Raw genomic sequence first — 20,323 nt, 5'->3', positions numbered from 1 at the left:
GCTTTGCTCCTGCCAGGCACCTCACAGGGCTATCCCATCCCATAGAGTTTCTCCACGCATCCTTCTTTCTTTCCATCAGCATTTATGGGGCCATGCTGGGGCGTGACATGGTGGCTCTGACCCCAGCATCCCCCTGGGTCTGCATCCCCACGGAGCCCCAACCCCATGTCCTTATATCCCCATGGGAATACATCCCTGTGTCCTCATCCCCATGGAGCTCCAGCCGTGTGTCTTCACCCCACAGAGCCCCAACCCCAATGGAGCTACATCGCTGTGGATGCGCACCCCAACGGGCTCCATTCCATACAGAACTCCATTCCGGCGGTTCTGTACCCCTGTGGGGCCGCATCCTTCATCCTTGCTTGGTTCATTCAGAAGCCCTGAAGGCTTCGGGCCCCCGGGGGCAGTTCCGAGCACGTGGGTGGAGCTGCGGGCGCAGTGGGCGGTGCTACCTCAAGGCCACGCCCCCACCACGCTCCAGCCCCGCCCCTTACCGGCCACTTCTCGCGAGAGCTGGCGCGCAGACAAGGGCCGACGGGCGGCGCGGTCGCGAAGTGATGACGTAAAGGGGGGGGGGGGCGCGGGGTGGCGGTGGCGGCCTGTTCGCCATGGCGAAGACCGTGGCCTATTTCTACGACCCGGACGTCGGCAATTTCCACTACGGTGCGGGGCTGGGGTCGGGCCGGGTGGGGATCGGGCTGCTTCGGCCCCGCTCCCGCCTCGGGGTGGTGGCTGCGGCGCGGTACCGGCCCGCAGGTACGGCCTGTGCTGCACTCGGGCCTGTTCCTGCTCCGTGCCGCCCCTGACCCCCGTGTGGTTTCCTTCCTCCCAGGAGCCGGGCACCCCATGAAGCCGCACCGCCTGGCGCTCACCCACAGCCTGGTGCTGCACTACGGCCTCTACAAGAAGATGATCGTGAGCATCGCTCCCCGGGGGGGCGGGTGGGCGGGCTGTGGGACCTCCAGACACGGAGCTGAGCTGCTAACCCCGGTTCCCAGGTGTCACTGTCAATGCGGAGGCTTGGCCTGCGTTGCTGAGTTCCCCATTAAAAAGTTCAGTTGGCCTTTCTCGTGCCCTTCAGCTCCACGCTGGACCCAGCAGGTAGCAGTCTGCTCACGGATGTGGCTCTAAATGGGCTACGGTGTCCTGAGGGCCTGCTGAGCCCCCAGCACCATTCTGAGCTCTGAGGGCGTGGTGTCACTACTGGCTGTCAGTGCTGAGCTGAGCTGTGCCTGGCTGGCACTGGAGAAGTGACACTGAGTGTGAAACTTGTGTGCCTGGAGCTGCCTCTAGGCAGAACTAGCAATCAGCGTGGGCTGTGTGTTATCATATGCTGATAGAAAGAAGCCCTCCGGAGGCTGATGGGTCCATCTCAGTGCCTGAATGGAGTTCATTCATCCTATCTCGTACTTCATACATGTCTTTGACATCCTTGCTACCCAACCAATTCACTCAACATAGTCCAACGCATCACTATTGGGAAGATGTTTCTTTTCCTGAATGCTAAACTGTGTAATCCTGTTAAAACAGTCATCGTTTAGTGATGATCAAAAAGAAAGGTAATGTTTTTCTTATATTCCTTGTATGAGAGGAAAGGAATCTTACCACAGGCGTGTGGTACCTGTATGATGAAATGCTTTGTTTCACTTGGCGTAAGGGACACTGAGCTCAGCCCCTTTCCTGTGAATTCCTGTTCACTTTGCTGTCTGTTTTCTAGTACAGAGCAAAGAAAGCCCTGCAGTACAGGGTGTGATGTCTCACAGTACAAGAGCAAGGCAGGGGTGCTGAGAAGCACATGCCTGCTTGATGCTTCTGAGATGGCTGCTGCACATCTCAACCTGCAGAATATTATGTCTGAGCTGCTGAGTGTATCAGGGCTGCTTCCTTTGTTCTTGGCTAGCTTATTGGCACCTCGGTTCTGAGGGATTGTATCTGAACTGTTTTGGCTGCTGAGGAATTAGATTCCTGTGCCAAGTGGCGCAGTTCCAGGTCACAGTGTCTGATTCACAACCCAGGTTTGGCTGCTCCTAGTTGTCCCCAGAGCCTGTCATCTGCTTCATGTGCCCTAGGGAAAGGCTGCTCCCCAGGAGGCTGTCTGCTTCAGCTCCACTCCTTTCAGGTTGTGTGTACTTGTATGTATGTGTGTATCTGTCTGCATATGTACTTGCTTTGTCCATGTACATACAGGGTGTCCTCTCATGGGTGTTACCTCTTTAAAAGGACTGAAGAGCACTTCTGTCACAGGCATCATCACGCGTAGCACAGAAGGGGTAAACTCACCATTGCTTTCAGGTGCAGGGATGCTGCTGCTGTATCTTCCTCTGTGTGCTCACACACCCCATCTTTGTTCCTTTGTCCCTTTACAATCAGGCCATGCTCCCTGTGACACTCCAAACCAGCAAATTCCCTGTAACTGGCATCTGAACTCAATGACCAGGAGGTTATGCTGATGCAAGTGCACATTCCTCTGGCAGCTTTGTGCAAACAGCAGTCACTCCAGCTAGGCCAGGCACCTCCACACTGCTGACAGCTCCCCAGCCTTCCTCTTCCCAGCATTAAAGCTGTCACCAATCTTCAGTGCACCTTCAAGGATCTGACTAGGTGCTTGGTTGTGATAGCAGAGGAAGCCTGTCCCCAAAGGACACTTGTTCAAGCACTCAGGAGTCAGGTGATACTAAAATCAGAGTTGTGTTATTGTGAGCACGGGAGAGCAGTAATGTTGATTCTGGCACATGTTGCTCTGGTGTGGTGTTTGCAGTGTTGGAGGAGGCAGGACAAGGTGCAAAATTCTTGCAGGCACGGTAGCAAAGTGTGAGCAGGCAAATTAATGCAAGCAGGAAAACTGGATCTCAACTGCTTTAAACATGCCACACAATTTTGACGTTATCTCTTAGCGCTCTGTGAGTGCCTGGCATTTGGCATGGGCTCAAGTTCAAGCTGTTCCACTGCCAGTGCACTCTCTGCGGTGAGAGACCTGGGGATTGAGTGGGAGGAAATAGAAAATGAACTGTCCCAAAATGAACACACAGCATCAATTTTTAAAAGGAGATGCTAAAATAAACCGGTGAAACTGCTCCTTGATGCAATATCTGAAATTAATTCAGTATGTTTAAATATTAAAAAAGCTCCCTTGTGCATTCAGTGTTGCTCCTGCAGTTTTGTGTTCAATAACATCGCATCCTTTGGATTTTTCAGCTGCCATGGTAGGAGCTTTTGCAGGTGCTGCAATCAGCACCTACTGAGAGTTGAGCCCTCTAGAAGGTCCACCCTCATGCTGGTGTATGCTGGCTACTTAGGCCAGTTGCTGGGAAGCCAATCCCTCCTTGGCCCGGTGATGAAATGCAGGCTGTAGGGGATGTTCTGACCCCTTTGCTATCAGCTCTCTCTTCCCAGTGGAGCTCTTGGTCCTTGCCACCCCCCCTGCCATGCCTGCCTTTCCCTTCCTTTGATTTCTTGTCCCCACCTCCTGCCCCAGCAGAGCCTGCACTTTCTTCTCCTTCCAGCCTCTGAGGCTTTTTCTCTGCCTGCTTTGCCTTTTTCTTCTCTTAGGTGCATCTGTGCCCTTTCATCTAATTACTTTCTCCTGTCTTGGTGCCCCATTCCTGCTGTGCTCCTGGGGAAGCTCTGGCTGGAGTATGTTCAGAGAGTGCAGAATCTTTGCAGAATTTAGCTTTCAGATTTTGACTGTAAATGTGTGGACTTCTATGAGTAGTTTCTCTTGACTTGGGAATTTTCCTACAGGAACAGCTAAAAGCACGTTCTGACCAGACAGGTCTAAATGTTAAGCACAGGTCTGTGTGAGGCAGTAGGCAGGGCTGAGCATTTCACTGTTTTTAGCCTTGAAACTGTTTTTTGAGGGGGTGGAGGGGGGAGGTCATATTTTCCTCAAGAAGCTGAAAACCACAGAGGAAATTTCATTGTGACTGGCAGAGTTCCAAGCACATAAAAGTAGGGGATTATGGGCCAACTGTGGCAATCAAAGGCCCTGTTAACTTTGTGCTGTGGTTACATCATTGTCTGCCTTCCCTGCCACCTCCAGACAAGGGGCTGCTACTTTGTCAGGGTAGCTGTAGTCGAGTTTACTTTGTGACACCTTTTCCAGCTTGGTGTGGTGGACAGATCTTTTAAGGCTCAGCATTGCTCAAAGAGAGAGAATTGTTTTGCTGCTCATCTTCTCTACTTTTCTGCTGCGTGTTCCTGCTGCCTTTCCTGTGCTGCATCTGGAAGAGCTGCCGGATCCCGTGGGAACCGATGGAACTCAGTCACTCAGCAAAACCAGGAGAGCTTTGTGCTGAGCTGGCTGAGAGAAGGGCTGAGTGCCAGGCATGCTCAGGGAGGTGCCTGGGGTTGTGGCTGCAGCGGGTGAAGGGCAGGAGGAGGGGGAAGGAGGCAGCTTTCCCCTTTTACCAGCAGTGAGTAGGACTGGAAGCTTTTGCTGGTATTGTTTTTGTTGTTCTTCTTCCCTCCTTTCTGCTCCGAGTCCCAGGTCCCTGTATTTCTTTGTCTGAGAGCACCTCTTAATGTCCTATGAGTGTTGCTTCTTTTCTGTGACACTGTGGTCTTGAGTTGATCAGTCATCAGGATTCCTGATAGTCCACGTGGGGTCCAGCCCCACCTTCAACCCTGCCTGTCAATCCCACTCTCCTGGCTCCAGCTGTCCCAGGCAGCAGCCTCTGAGGAGCAGAGCCCCACACATTCACAGGGAAAGCACCGTGCCACATGCTGAGCAGTACAGCTGCACAGTGAAGGAGATGCCATGTTTGTTAGGCTGTATTTTACCTCTGAAAAGTATCCAGGGTCCTTCCTGACCCAAGGAAGGTGTGCTGTGGGAGCTGCCCCAGCATGTTCTCCCTCTGGAGATGAGCTCATGCTTTCTATGTTGTTTTTTTTAACATTCTAACTTTTTTTATAAAGTGTGTGCTTTAATTAAGACAAGTTCTGAAACACGAAAGACTCTCTCTTACTGGTTTCAGTGTAGCTTTAATTTCCCCTTTTTGGGTACGTGGTGTTGATTTTTAACTTCCTGTTTATTGAGGTATGCATGTTAAGTGCCAAACTGGCAAATGTGTGTTGTCATGAGAACTTTAGTTTGAATCCATCCAGCCCCACGACTTTTTTTTTTTAGCTGACTTTCCAAAGGAAACAAAGCTTATGCAAATGTTCCATCTGCCTATGAGCCTTCTCCTTCTGAACTTACCAGCCCTGTAGGTGGCTCTGACGGAGGGATGGAAACCTCCATTACATCAGACTGTGACTGGTGATGCAGCTGTGCTCCCCATGAGGACAGAGCTGAAGTTTGGATTCAGCTGTTTCTTTTTGTTGGCTTGCCTTTGGTGGGGGGATAGTGGTGGAAGGAAGGGATCAGAGAGCATGTGGGAGAAGCTGCAGTTATTATGAAGGGCAGGAGATGCACTTATGGCTAAAAGATAGAAATCAGTTGAGAAACAGGCTTTGTGGAGCAACTTGTTGCATGTCAGTGGACATGAATATCAGGAAGCCAGTGTACTGGAACACTTTTAGATACACTTTGTGCAGCTCATTTGTCAACCTGAGATTTCTTATAGCAAACACAGCTTTGGACAGGATGTGAGTTTTGTCTTTCTCTTGAAGGTTTTCAAGCCATACCAGGCATCGCAGCATGACATGTGCAGATTCCACTCTGAGGACTACATAGACTTCCTGCAGAGAGTGAGTCCCAACAACATGCAGGGCTTCACCAAAAGCCTCAATGCCTTCAACGTGGGCGATGACTGGTGAGTGCTCTGTGCCTCCTGTGAACCTGGAGGCAGAAAGGCTGCTGCGATCCTGCACTGCTTGTGTCTGGAGAACTATTGTAGTGTGTGCTGGTTCTTATTTTTTTAAGCAGAATGAGGTGCGTGCCCCTCCTGAGCATAGCAGGTCGTTGGAACCTCCTCGATTCCTTCCCCTTCAGATCTTATCATCCTCCTTTTTAGATCTGTATTTACATCATAAGTTCGTTGCGTTAGAGACTGTATTTCCACTTGTTCTTGCAGAACCTCCAGTTCTTGAAAATACCATTTATTCTTTTTTAAGTAGTTGCCTATCATTTCGGCTACCTTAATATGTGCACGTTAAGTACAAGGTAGCTCTGAGAGCCTGATTTTCAGGTAGAACTGAGGAGAGTTTAATGCTTCTGTGTTCACATGAGAGCTTGTTACGAATATTCAATTCCAGCCTTTCACGTTTATGAGAGACAAACCTTGACAGAAGTGTGTGGAAGGGCTCTGTGTGACTGAGGAAGTACACAGTATGCCTTGTCTGAGGAAAGTAATGGCTGTCAGAGAATAAGATTGTTCTTCTCTAGTCTTTGGAAGGGAAAGCTGTAAGTACTAGCACAAGAGGAGTTACATTAGATAGAGAACAGTGTTATCCCAGTAAGGTATTGGTATAGCCAGGTTTTTAATATTTAGGCTGGGAATCAGAAGGCTGTTCTGTAACATTACTTTGATCAGAAACCACTTATCAGAATACAAAAGGAAAATAAAAGTCTGTAAGCTATTATTTGTCCATGGATGACATTTGTGACTTGATGCTTGTGAGTTAGTGGCACACGGTCACCACATCCTCTGTTTCTATACTCTCCTAGAGATCCTGGTGCCTGTATTGGCTCTGCATGGTGGGTTTGATCCTGCCTCAGCTCTGCCCTAAGAGCTGCATTCACATCTAGTTATAGTATATTGTATCCTGTACTGTGTGCTGGGAAGTGGAGGGGGCAGGATCTTCCCAGTGCTGATAAAGGGAGATAGCATGGGGCAGAGCTGTCCTCCTTCTACTGAGTCATATCCCAGCTCTGGACACACATCAGCAGGGCTGCAGGGTAGGTGCTCATGTGTGCTGTGGGCAGAGGAGAGCTTTCAGGACTAGCTTTCCTGGCTTTGCTCAGGAGCAGTAAGGAGGAATGAGAAGATGTTCTTTGTTTGAATCATGACTTCTTTTTTTCTTTTTCAGCCCAGTGTTTCCAGGGCTCTTTGAGTTTTGCTCTCGCTACACTGGGGCCTCCCTGCAGGGAGCAACGCAGCTGAACAACAAGGTAACTGAGCTGATGGCCTTGTCTTCTACAGGTGTGTCAAAGACAACTGGCTATCAGTTCAAGGATATGAATGTGTCTAGTGTAATAATGTAGCAAGCTCTGCTTTGTTGCAGTGTAAATTCTTCCCACTGTAAGACTGTGAAGGTTAAGACCATTCCTGTGTCATTACATTGACAAAATTGTAGATTCATTTAAGCTGGAAAAGACTTCTGAGATTATCAAGTCCAACCATCCGCCTAACAACACAAGTCTACCATTAAACTGAATCCCTAAGCATCCACAAGTCTTTTCAATACCTCTCAGAATGGAAACTCCACTGCCTCCCTGGGGCAGCCTGCTCCCATACCTGACCACCCTTTCTGTGAATAAACTCTTCCTGATACCAATCTAAACCTCCCCTGGTGCAACTTGAGGCTCTTGCCTCTCATCCTATCATTTGTCACCTGAGAAAAGAGACTGTTATCTCCTTGCTGCATCCTCTTTTCAGGTAGCTGTATAGAGTGATGAAGTCTGTCCCAAACATCCTCTTCTCCAGGCTGAGCTGCCTCAGTTCCTTCAGCTGCTCCTCATATGCCTTCAGAACCAATCATTTAGCTGTTCAATTCAGAGAGAGTCACAGCTTGCTAATACTGCACATAGTAAAGCCATAAGTGCTCTCAGCACTGTAGAACAATAAGCCTGTGTTCTTCAAAGAAACTCACCTGCTGAGAGATCTCCAGAATGCTGCTAGGTCTCTGCTATGGAAATGCATTAAATTGGACCACTCAGTAGGTCTGAAGAAGAGTTCTGCTTGGGAGGATATCAAACAAAGCTCCAGAGGTGTGAGTCTTTCAAAGAGAGAATGCTTCTGGGAAAGCTCTAATGAGCATAACAGACAAACACAGGAAAAAGCTACGTGTGCCAGGTGTTCTGCCTGGTTCTGGATGGAGGGGAGCTGGTCTTTTCTAAATCTAAAGTAAAGCACACAGCTAATCTGTTGGTTGGGCTAATGAGCAAAACAGAGCTTTGGAAGGGCCTCTATGGGTGAAGCAATGGGCATAGAGGTGATGTGGGCCACAGTGCTGGGCTGGCCAAAGTCCCCTCTGACTATCAAAATGGATGCGAGGTTGTTATAACTATATTGTCGTGTTAAACTAACTTGTTTTTCCTTTCAGATCTGTGATATTGCAATAAACTGGGCAGGGGGCCTACATCATGCCAAAAAGTTTGAGGTAATGAGGTGTATCAGCATCTTCCTTCTATGTTTTTCCACCCGTTGTTCTCTGTTGATCCAGTTCTAATGCTGTCTGGTTTTCTTTGTGTGGCAGGCTTCTGGGTTTTGCTACGTCAACGACATAGTAATTGGCATCCTGGAGCTGCTCAAGTAAGGACGTGGGGCAAGTGCACTACTGTCTTGGCTGGTGTGTGACTTCCCTCTCTGTGTTTAATCTCCCTCCCTCATCTGGCTGGTGGCTGTTCCTTTCCGGAGTCCAAGAAGGACTCGATCACTTGGCCTGGTCTTTTCTTTACACACCAGGAGTCTTAAGAATTGGAATATCTGACTCCAGCTTTGTTTTTCTGCTGCCCAAGTGATCTGGAAAAGTTCAGTTCCATTTCTCCTCATCCATCTGTGAAATAGCTGTTTCAGGGTCTCCTGGCTCAGCACCTCTTTGCCTCAGTGAGCCTTTTGTAGGTAAATGCAGAGTATGGCTCACTGGAGAGTTAAGTGGCTTGCATCTTTCTTGTTTTGCTTGACTGGATTAAGAACAGGACTTGGGTAACACACAAATGATCGAAGGATGCTTGCTTTGAATAGAAAAGAGTTTTCTTTTTTTCTTTAGAAAACGAAAAATAAAATCAGAATGGAAGGAAGAGAGAAATACCTTAACATTTCTTGGATTAGTCACTGGTGTATTTTTCATACTCAGGTGCCCTGCTTAGCACTAAATCTGAGGCAAGACGTTGCAGAATTAAACCAAAAAGAAAAGATTTGAGGATTGTGGTTGGTTGACCAGAAAATAGTTACATGACTGATGGCAAGCTTGCTCACTTGGCAAGTCAGACTTATGGGGTGTACTGGGGTTCCTTATACCTCCTTCCTCTCTGTCAGCTTTCCTTATTTTGAGTTTGGGACCTCAGGTCTTTACTTTTGCATCTGTGCACACCTATTTTCTTGTCTCACACGAGTCCTGTTTGCTAGAGGTTTCAATTACTCCTCATGGGAGATTATATTGTGTCCTTATTCTTTTGTTCCATGTTTTGGAAAAAGTCCTTTCCTCCCTTTACACAAAGGCTGTGTCTACGTAGCCCCTTCTTCTCTTTGCTATCATTTGCCTGTAGGATAAATAACCAGGGCCATTTGGTGACTTTTTGTGTCTCTGGGAGGCTGAGATGAGGTGCTGTTCTGCTAATCAGCATGGCTCAGCGCCATCAACCAGCATGATTAGGTCACTGCAGGCACACTTAACACTGTGTGATCAGCAGACAGATGGTGTGAGCCACACGTTCCTCCTCTCGTGTTGTCTTGTTTTTTCAGGTTCCTCCTGCTAGGGTTTTGGCATGCATGGCAGATCCCCCTGCTCTGTGGGGACTGACCAGATGCAGCGTTTCCTTAAGAAAAGTTGTGGGAGTTCTCTGCAACTGAGCAGGCAGTCCCTGAGCTGACAGGCAGGGTGTGGCTTAGTGCTGTGTCTCCAGTGCTTGACAGTACCAGTGCTGTCACCTGCATGTCAGCTTTGACCATTACACCACTGTGTTTACTTCCAGTGATCTCCCATTCTTCCTCCTCTCTCTTTGTGACCCAGCAGGCTGGTAAATGTCATGCCTGAAATGCCTGTTTGAGTGGCTGTGCCAAAGGGAGCCTTCTCAAGTCCAGTTCCCCTTTTCCCATCTGTACCTGAACATGCGTTCTGACTCACACTGTGCTCAGTGCTTCCCTCACCCCTGTTGTTGTTCATCAGCCTCTCACCGTCCTCACAACGTTGCCTCAGGGATGATCCTTGTCCTGAGGGGGTGACAACACTGCCCTGATTTCCACAGCAGTAGGAACAAGGCAGCCTCTGCAGCCCAGCCTGGTGGCTTTGGTACTAGCCAGTGTGCACAGTGCTGCCAGTGCTCTGGCCTGAGGAGGCAGTGAGCATTCCTTGGCTAGCTTACCATTTCTTTCCAGATGTGTTTAAAAATTCTTGGAGTTCTTAAAGATTAACTAACTGGCAGGTTGTTTGGGGGGGGAGGAGGGGAACACAGCATGCAGCTCTCTAACCCTTGTGGTTAAAATTAGTTTCTCTTTCTGTGGTTTCCAAAGTATTTCTGGCCCTGTCTGAAAACTTTTTGTTGTACAATCTCTTTCCAGGCTCAGCAGAAGAAAATGCTTTAGTGGAGTGGGTGCTTAAGTGGATGCTGCGTATAAATGTAGCATATCTAAAGCTGTTTGGTATGAGATAGATGAGATCTTCTGGTGGGTGGGCTTGCAGGTAGACTTCAGAGGTCATTTTCACAGCACTGAGGCATATGGGCAACAGTGTGGTTAAGTGTATAGCAAACAATAATGCTGCTTTTCCTCCTGTTTCTGTTAGATACCACCCACGTGTTCTGTATATTGATATTGATATCCATCACGGAGATGGTGTGCAGGAAGCTTTCTACTTGACAGACCGTGTCATGACCGTGTCATTTCATAAATATGGAAACTATTTCTTTCCTGGTACAGGTATGTAGCTTCCTTTGCAACGTGAACTTGGCCTTGTTTCAGAGTCCTTCTAAAGTGCTGCTGGTGTTTAGGGGTCTAAAATGATTAGATGAGAACTACAGGGACAAGTGATGGAAGAAAGGGCGTGGAAAAGCAGCTAGAGGGGAACAGAACTATAATTCTTTGTCGTAAACAGATTGCAGCTGGGTTAACAGACCAGATCTGACCTTCTGGCTCCTGTGAAGTCTTAGGGCTGTTGTGACTCTTCTGTGTTTCCTTGACCAGGGGACATGTATGAAGTTGGTGCGGAGAGTGGTCGTTATTACTGTCTCAACGTGCCTCTACGAGATGGTATCGATGACCAAAGTAAGTAGGTGACCCTTGCCCTTCTCCTTGCCCAAATGTTCATTGGTCCTTTTCTCCAGAGCCATGACAAACTTGTTTTTCTCCCCAAAGGTTATAAACACCTCTTCCAACCAGTCATTAACCAAGTGGTAGATTACTATCAGCCCACCTGCATCGTATTGCAGGTAAGGGAACAAGCCTTTGTGCACAAGTACGTTCTTGTCAGAGGCTCTAGTTTGAAGGGCCATTTCTCAAATGTGTTACTCTCTGTTCCTGGGAGGTCAGGGTTGGTGTGACCCATCTGAACTGCTAGGTGAAGTCACCTTTGCTGAATGAAGCTGGCGGAGGGGTAGGGATGCCAGTTTGTGTCTGGAAATGAATGCCTGTCTAGCCAAAATTCAGTTGTTCTTTTTCTCTTCCCCAGTGTGGTGCAGATTCTCTGGGTTGTGACCGTTTGGGCTGCTTTAACCTCAGTATAAGAGGACATGGGTAAGTACAGCAGGGTTGGGACACAGCAAAAGGACTGCAGATGGTCCTGTGTTGTGAGCAGCTTTGATGTGTTTCTTTGGGGTTCCTAGGGAGTGCGTGGAGTACGTAAAGAGTTTCAACATCCCCTTACTGGTGCTGGGAGGAGGCGGGTACACAGTCCGCAATGTGGCACGATGCTGGTGAGTCTTATGGGCTTGTTGTATATCTGATGAAGCTTTAGCTGTGGGCTTTGTCCCCACATGCACCCTGAAGCTTTCTCGGGACTGAGCTCATCTTAGTCTGTTTTTGTCAGGACTTACGAAACATCGTTGCTTGTAGATGAAGCAATTAGTGAAGAGCTCCCATATAGCGGTAAGTTGAGGTTCCCTTGTTTTCCTTATTAGCTGAGCTAAAGCAGTTGTATCAAGATTTAGCACTTAACTCTGTGTTGACCAGGGCCAAAGAGACAGTGCTTTCTGACCTTAGTCCTGATCCCCTTCCATCTCCCCTCTGTAGGCTTGTCTGATGCAGTAAGGATGTGTCTGCTCAGCATTTTATTTGGATCACTTCTGTGACTTGAGCATTATTTCTGCTGACTCTCTTGTTTCATATAATTCTTTGCAGTTGCAGAGTTGTACATCACTGTGGTTTTATAGGGTCTGGTTACCTCTAGTATGGTGGGAGGGAGAGCTTTGCTTCCCTGCAGAGCTGTGCATCTGCTGACTGACTCCCTTGCCCTTGTGCTTTAACTCCTGCTCATGCCTTCGCAGAGTACTTTGAATACTTCGCTCCAGATTTCACTCTTCATCCTGATGTCAGTACGAGGATTGAAAATCAGAACTCCAGGCAGGTGAGTGCCTGCATGCCTTATAGCAGTGTCCAGGCGTGTAGCCCCAAAACCCTGTGGTTGATGTCCTATCCTGCAAAACCAGATGGAGCCCATACAAAGAATTATTGTGGCGGCAGAAAGCTGATAGAGCAAACACAGCCTTTTCACTGGGACGTCAGAAAGTCTCAAAGGGTCTGTAGTATTTGCAAACTCTGCTGGATTGTCTTACAGTTTTCTGAGTGCTGGAGCCTCAGTGATTGAATTAACTTTCCCATCTCTTCTGCTCTGCTTAATAGCTTTCTGCACAAAGGCATTTCTCATGGCCGCCACAAAGACGGTGTAGGCAGGCAGTAGTGCTGACCGTTGTGGCTCTGAGCAAAGCATCAGATCTGTTGGTGATGATCCCTCTCTGTTTTTTTTTTCTGAATAGTACTTGGATCAGATCAGGCAGACAATATTTGAGAACCTGAAGATGCTGAACCATGCTCCCAGCGTGCAGATCCACGATGTCCCTTCTGACTTGCTGAGCTACGATCGCACAGATGAACCTGATCCAGAGGAAAGAGGCTCTGAGGAAAACTACAGCAGGTACAGCTCTGATGTTCTGGTGAGATGAGCTTTCCTTTCTGTCCCTGCAGGATCCTCTGTCTGTAAATGTGTGGTCTCCTTGTAAAACAATCCATGGAGTGTGTGGGTGCAGGGCATCTTCTGACCTTGTAGGCATTTTTCTCTGTCAGGGGTCTCCTTGCTGATATTGATTGTCTTTCCCCCCCACTCACCCCTGCAGGCCTGAAGCTGCCAACGAGTTTTATGATGGTGACCACGATAACGACAAAGAGAGTGACGTTGAGATCTGAGGAATCCGATGGACTCTCTGGACTCTGGAGATCTGGGACTCTGGACCATGGGGGGTGGTTCCCACGTTGGACATTGGTGCAGTTAACTGGGCTGCGTGGGAGCCAGTGAGCCCTCCCTTCATATTCAACTGCATGTGGTGGCAGCGGAAAACAGCACCACTGCAGATTTCTGCTCCCTGCAAGGCAGAGAGCAGTGAAACATATTCCTTACTTTCCACCACGCATCACGGTTCCACCTGTCACCGCTCTGGGAAATGGAAATTCAAGCAGAACTCAGACCCGTGCCATGGACTGGCTGGCAGCCACGCAGCTGCCTTCTGAGCCCCACTCAGTCAGCTTCTTCAGCTCCCCTGCAGGCTTCTGCCAGAAAAAGGTGGGAGCTGAAGTGTCTGTGCCTACAACCTCTGCCTCATCAGCAGCACACCTGCCACATCCCGCTGTCCCCAGCCCTCTGCTCAGGTACCCACTCGGTTGTCTTCTTGAAGCCTGCACCGAGGCTTGCTTCCTTGTATCCTTTCTACCCATCTGCTGCTTCACAGCTCAAGGAAAACCATTCAACAAGACAAGGCCAGTTCTGGGGTAGGAGTCAGGAGCATGGTTGGAGCAGGGTGAAAGAATGTATGTAGTGTAGTCTTTGTTCATTTCCCCTATATACTCAGCTTTGCGCTCACAAATGGGTAACACCACACTTTGCCAAGTTGGACCTAACTCCCTTTTTTTTTTTTTACATTCTTTGAAAGGTTAAAATCACTGTGAAACAGCGATTTGGTTGCCAAGATCAGTACACAGTGTGTCTTGCAGCTCTAACATAGCTTCCAGCTGCGTTTTCCAAGTTGACAGGTGTGTTTGCCAGAGTCTTGGGCTGCTCACTGGGAGCAAAAAACACCCCCTCCTGACTGCATCCCAGAGATGTGACTGCTCATGGGTGAGGGAGGCTGCAGGTCCTGTTGTCCTCACACAGCAGACGTTTCCCAGATCCCCAACTTTGCTGCTCCTTCTCCTGCACTGTCACCTGGTCCTCTCCTGGTTTGGAGGGTGCTGTTAGGGGAGAGGGGAGGGGCTCAGCCTCTTACTGTGCGTACTGTTCTGTTTGTTTACTGATGTCTTTAAACATTAAATGAAGAGACAGTATTTTTCTTACCCGATCTGTTGGTCTGTTTCATGCTTGTGCCTTTCTGACTCCTGTCCTCCTTGAAGTGTACACTGCTGCATACTGTGTGCCAGAGCACAGTGAGGGGAGCCCTGGGTTCTGGACTTGTGGCTGCTCCTGCTTATACCTCTGGAACAGGGAGAGTTGACCAGGTTGCTGCAGAGTCCATGTAAAAACCTTGTTTTGAGTGTAGGTTCTTTACATTGCACACTCCATTAGAGGCTGCTCTTCCTGCATTCCTCAGGCACACGTTAGTCACTTTCTGATTCTGCTACTGTCTCCCCAGTGCCACCAGTGCTGGTGTGTGGTGGGGCTGGGTGGGGGCTCACAAATCTTCCTGCCAGACAGCAGTGTGGTGTTGCTGTGACCTGCAAAAGGTTTGTTCTCGCATCCATGGGGATGCAGTTGGCAAACAACTCTATGTGTGGCAGCTGGAGGCCGGGTGGGCTTTGGCCTCTGCTGGGCCAGGCCTTGATAGGCAGCCAGTGCTGGAAGCTGGGGCTCACTGGGAGCTGCCTGCCTGCCTGGGACCTCTGCATTTCTGCCACCCATGAGGCTCTGGCTGCATTTTGGTGCTGCAGCTCAAGCTGACTTCATCAAAGGCCGGCTCCAGGAAGTGAGAGGCAGGGGGTGTCCCTGTGCAGGTGAGGCTGGCCTGCTCACACAGCCTGCCTGGGGTTCTGCAGCTGGGTGCCACCTCATCTCCTCTCCTGTCAAGCACTTCTGCACAACAATATGGTCTTCACAGAATGTGATTTTGGCTGCTGATTACTGCAAATGCGACACAATTGATGACCACTGTTTGCCTTTCCAAGCTGCAAGCTTGCAGGTTGCCATCTCTTTGCTACATACCTGCTTGCCACTGCATAGCCAGGACCTCAGGTGAGCCTTGCTGTTCAACCCCTTCCTTCTGCCCGACCCTCACCCCTGTCCCGTTCCAGGCAATGACATTCCTGCTCCCCACCGTGCCCCAGCCACTCCATTGCAGCACCTGGGTTCTCTCTTCTTTCCACCCCCCAGTGCAGCCCCTGTGGCTGTTCTGCCTCATAAAGGAATGCAGTGCAGTGTGCGAGGCTGAGCTCTGCTTGTGATTTCAATACTCTCCCTGAGTATTGAAATGCGCCCATGTGAGGTTGGAAATAATGAATAAAAATAATTCTTCAAATTATCAATCAATCAAAATAGCTGAAGTTCATAGAGAATTAAACAGGCTAGCACAAAAGCTGATGATGCATCATGCTGCTTGCTTCCTTCTCCCCTGGGAGCCTTTGTGACCCACAGCCCTCACCTCGGATAGGATCTGTTCCTGCCCTCTGCAGCTCAGCATGGAGCACAGCTTTCCCACTTGGTTTCTGGTTTTTGGGACAGGAACAAGGAAGCCACCTCTGCCAGCCCAAACCTAGCCCTATCAGATCCCATCTGTTCTAGGGAAATAGGGCAAGCACTGCCTGTGCTGAGTGATGCTCATACAGCTCTGGTCCCATGAAGCCTGTCCATCCCCTTTTGTCATCCTCCTGTCCCCTCTGCTGGGCTTCCACAGAGCTGGGACCTTTCCTTTCTTGTTTATTTGTGGCTTGTTTCCTGTGCTCTGTTTAAAAAGCTCATGTAGCTCTTCAGGTTCTCATTTTACAGACCAAGGCAAAGGAAGCTGCAAGGATTTCTGCCTGGGAGTTGGATGTCTGTGTACCCTGCTGTCAGCCTCCAGCCAATGTGATGGCACAGTGAACCTGTAATGGTACTGTCACTCAGATAACTCATAAACCTGCAGATTTTGCCTCCTGCCACGCAGGATGTAATTCTCAGCAGCTCACAAGCTGTGCTCTGCTGTGCTTTACATGTTTGAAATAACACATAACCACAGATGTCTCCCACAGTGCCTGCAGAGAGCAAGAGCCCTTAGCAGTGAATGCACGCTACCTTGGGCAATGCCATGGGTAGCTAAATGTGTCCCATAACTGCATGGTGAGGGTCAGATCCTGTGCTGTACCAGCCAGGCAGCTTATGGAACACAGGGAAAAACGCCCTCTGATGCACACTGCGGGCCCTGGAATGCAGAGGAGCACTGCTGCTCTGCTTGCTCCCAGCATAGGGCATGGGGAGGTGGTCCCCAGCTGGGATGGAAACCCCAGTGCTTGTGGTTCTGGTGGTGCCCAGAGGGCTGAGGACAGTGCACCTCATACAGCTGGTACTTCTGCTCCTCGCTTTCCCCATGAGTGCTTTGTTAATGTTTTCCATTCAGAGCTCAGAGTACTTTATCATTGTTTTCATCTTTTTTTGATGATGGGGGTGTTTACAACTGCTGTGCTTCTCCTCAGCATCCAGAGAGGAAGCAGAGAGCTGCAGTTCAGCAGGGACAGAACGCTGACCGGGAGGGGATGGGGTCCTGCCCACGTCGGTGATGGGAGCAGTCCTGACCCTCTGCTCCAGGCACCAGGAGGAGCCCACGACCAGCCTGCCTGCTCAGCCACCATTTCAAGAGCTTCTCAAGTCAAAGCAGGCCTGGAACACAAAACCTTTGGGTAAGTCAAGCCATGTCCATCCCTGGGCAGTTCAGTCTTACTGGCAGTAGTGTATCACACCACAGCTATATGGACCTAACCCCTACAGCTGCCGTTGCTTTGAGGGAAGCTGCACCTCCACTGTATCCTTGGGGGTTGTCCCCAGAGGTGGTTTGTACCGACCAAGGTGAGGCCTGCATTTAAACACTGCTCTGCACCTGGTGCAAACTCTCATCACCATCACCCTTTTGAGGCTTTTCATGGCACCGATGCAATAGTCTGCAGAGAAGTCTGCCCTCAGCAGAGGGAGAGGTTCCATCAGTATACTCTGCTTCTTAGGCTGCAGCCCCTGATGAGCACACTCGGGTGTTTTGACCCTTCATGATGATGAGGTCCCACCAGCCATGAGGGGAGAGGTGGTTCTCCAGGCTCAGCCACGCTTGCATCCTGGTGTAGCTTGGAAGGCAGTGCAGGGTTGGCTGTTGGCAGTGCTCATGGTGGTGCTGAGCTCCATGGCAGGACCCAAAGCTTAAGCTAAAAGGCAAGAGGGTGCACGGCTCTCCCCTGTGCCCAAAGGAAGGCAGGCTGCAATCCTCTAATATCCCCATTCCACGGCAACATCATGAGCTTGGGGGGTGAGTCAGGTTGGGATAGATGTGCTAAGAGCAACATCCCGCATCCACCACAATCCTCCATAGGGCTGCTGCTGTTTCCCTGCCTCTGTGCATGAGGAAGAGCAGCGGGACCCAGGTGGCTGTGAGCACAATGCCTGGGCAGAGGGTTTGTGGCAGCAGTGCGTCCCAGCACCTCCATGGCACCAGGGGGTGTAAATAAGGGCTGGGGAGGTGCTGAGCAACAGCCATCCCCTCCTTAATATTCCTTGGAAAGGGAAGGTGAGGAGGAGGCTCCATCCCAGTGTTATCCACTCCATCCCTTTCCTCTGCTGTCCCCTTCCCTATGCTCTGGGTTGCAGCCAGGTCTGTAAGCGAGCCCTGCAGCGTGGGCAGCTCAGAGTGCTGAGCTCAGTGTATGTCACACACCCAGAGCACAAAACATCTCATCCAGCACCAGCTCCCACTGCTGTCTGTGCCTGTTAAGGTCCCTGTTAGCTTCCCAGCACTGCTGAACTTAATGGGGCCGAGTTAGCTGCAGGCCATGCACTGCTGCTGCTCTGCAGCCTGAGCAATTGGGGGCTGGGGGTGGCACTGTGAAGCAACAAGGTGGATTGTGACCCCCCTCCCCAGCCCCAAACTACAGCAGACCAGGATTTGGGCACAGATGGAGGGGAGGACTGAGGTAGGTGCCTTCCAAAACGGAAGGAGTCTCTGTGCCAGATCCTGCCCCTTGCACCAGAGACTGACTTTCTACGTGATCCGATAGCAATCAGAGAAGGGGGGAATGGGTTTTAATTAAAAGAGGGGAGATTTTAGATTAGGTATTAAGGGAGAACTCTTCACTCAGAGGACAGGGAGGCCCTGGCACTGCTGCCCACAGCTGAGGGTGCTCCATCCCTGGAGATGCCCGGGGCCATGGATGGGCTCTGGGCAGGCTGAGCTGGTGAGGGGCATCCAACTAACAGCAGGAATGGGGCTGGGAGTTGTAAGGTCCTCTCCTACCCAACCATTCTGTTATTCTATGATCCTATGATCTGCACTGTAAAGGCAGAGCAGCAGCTGGTGTCACCTTGACTCCTGCTGCTGCCAGGAGCTCATACCTCATCTCTCAGAGAACATCAGAGCGCTCTGGCCTACATACCCTGCCATGCCTTTGAAACAGACCTGAAAATGTCACCAATGAGTTTCCAGCCCAGTTATCAGGATGGCTCTGGATGCTCTCCCTGTGCTACGATGCACGAGTGCTGCCCAGCCGCAGCCACCCTGCACCCCCAAAAGCACATTCCCCATCTGCTGCGCCCCCCCGACAGGACACAGGGATGTCATAGAATCACAAAGAACAGTTTGGGTTGGAAGGGTCCTTATGTCACTTCCACCTGGAAGGATCTGCACTGAGCTTCCCCTCTTTCTTGGTGGCTTTTTTTTAGATTAATTTGTACTAAGTTTCATAGTTCAATTCTATATAATCTGGTGCTGGGAAAGCTGCAGGGAGGATGCACACAAGTGTCCTCTGCAGGTCTGTGCTGCTGGACCCTCACATCTGCAGGTCTTTGGAGCAGGCAGGGCAGTGCTCTGCCATTCTGCAGCAGGGCAGGGTGGAGCTCGTCCTGATGGTGATGTTATTGAAGCTTTAAACTCGATGAAAAAAAATCTGTGTTTTAGCAATTCAGGTCACAGTGCAGGGCTGCTGTTGGACGCCAGGTGGCACATGGATCTCTTGCTTTGAATGGAAGCTCTGTTTCCCCTCTGCAGAATGGAGTTTGCAGTCCTAATTCAGTCTATCGGAGCAAGTTTCCAGCCCTTAGGTGTGGATTTTTGGCACTCTGGTAGTGCCAGCACCATGCAGCACCTGCAGAGCCTGGCAGAGGGAGTTCCCAGCACTCTGTCAGTAGGCTGCACTGGAGCAGTTTGCTTGCAAGGGCATGCAGGTGCCTTTTCCTGGCCCAGCACATCCTCTGCCCTGCTGTGTTGGTGCCTGGGGGCTTCACTCTCAGGGGCTGCTCCAAAGAATGCATTCAGATACACGCAGACATTTTCTGCACTAGGTTAGGAGCTAAAAAGTTGTGGATAAAGTTCCTTCCGTGTGTATTAGGTATGGAACAGGGCCTGGGCTTGGGTGGTGCTGCTGGAGCCAGGGGGTGGACTCAGCTATCCTTCCCAGTTGCAGTGTTGTACCATTCTGTGATTTATTTCCTGCTAGGTGCCATGCAGAGAAGCAGCAACACTGAGAGACCCAGAGCTTCTGTGGAAGCCAGCTGTCCCCAAGGCCTGACCCACAGCAGTGCTCAGCACGTGGGGATGGAAGCTCCCACTGCAGCCGGAGGGACTCCAACAGCCACGGAGCGCCTGGTTTGTATGGCAAACCCACGTCTGTACTGAGAATGGAGCTTTGTGTCGCTCTGAAAAGGCTGCCCAGCACTTGGAGCTAGATAGCAAAATGTTTCTCCCTGGTTAGCTGGGGATCTCCAGCTGCTCTTAGGTGTCTACGCACACTCTTCACTTGCCTTCAGGTATGCAGGGCATCAGGAGGCGTTGCTTCCCATGCCCACCAATGCCTTACTGCAGGAATCTTCTCCCTGCAGTGTCTGCTCCAAGCAAAGCTTCCATCCCTTTCCTTTCCCAGCCCAGAACTTTGTATTTTGTCAGAGATCCTCATGTTTTTGCTTCGGTCTTCCTCTGGCAGCCTTATATTTGGGCCATCATCATCTGACAAGTGGCACTGAAAAGGAGCAGAGATGTCTCTCTTCCCTCTTGTCCAGGAGCACTCACACACAACAGATGTGCTCCCTCCCAGGCCCAAGGAGAGACAGCTCAGAATCTCTTCTGGCAGAACATCTTTGCTCT

General features: G+C 50.1%; 1 protein-coding gene across 1 annotated transcript; it reads left to right on the top strand.

The window, feature by feature from the left end:
- Window positions 1-559: 559 nt before the first annotated feature.
- On the top strand, window positions 560-14,362 carry HDAC3 (histone deacetylase 3). The gene is made up of 15 exons (NM_204747.2): window positions 560-663; window positions 833-915; window positions 5,611-5,753; window positions 6,970-7,051; window positions 8,206-8,262; window positions 8,359-8,414; window positions 10,606-10,739; window positions 11,004-11,084; window positions 11,175-11,248; window positions 11,488-11,552; window positions 11,642-11,731; window positions 11,845-11,903; window positions 12,302-12,381; window positions 12,791-12,948; window positions 13,148-14,362. Exons 1-15 carry the CDS (start codon window positions 609-611, stop codon window positions 13,215-13,217), a joined length of 1,287 nt encoding a protein of 428 aa, NP_990078.2. The 5' UTR covers window positions 560-608; the 3' UTR covers window positions 13,218-14,362.
- Window positions 14,363-20,323: the final 5,961 nt, after the last annotated feature.

The sequence above is a fragment of the Gallus gallus genome, chromosome 13 (genome assembly GCF_016699485.2).
Source record: "Gallus gallus isolate bGalGal1 chromosome 13, bGalGal1.mat.broiler.GRCg7b, whole genome shotgun sequence".
NCBI lineage: Eukaryota > Metazoa > Chordata > Aves > Galliformes > Phasianidae > Gallus > Gallus gallus.
The sequence above is the reverse complement of the archived record's forward strand: the minus strand, read 5'-3'. Positions and strand labels throughout refer to the sequence as shown.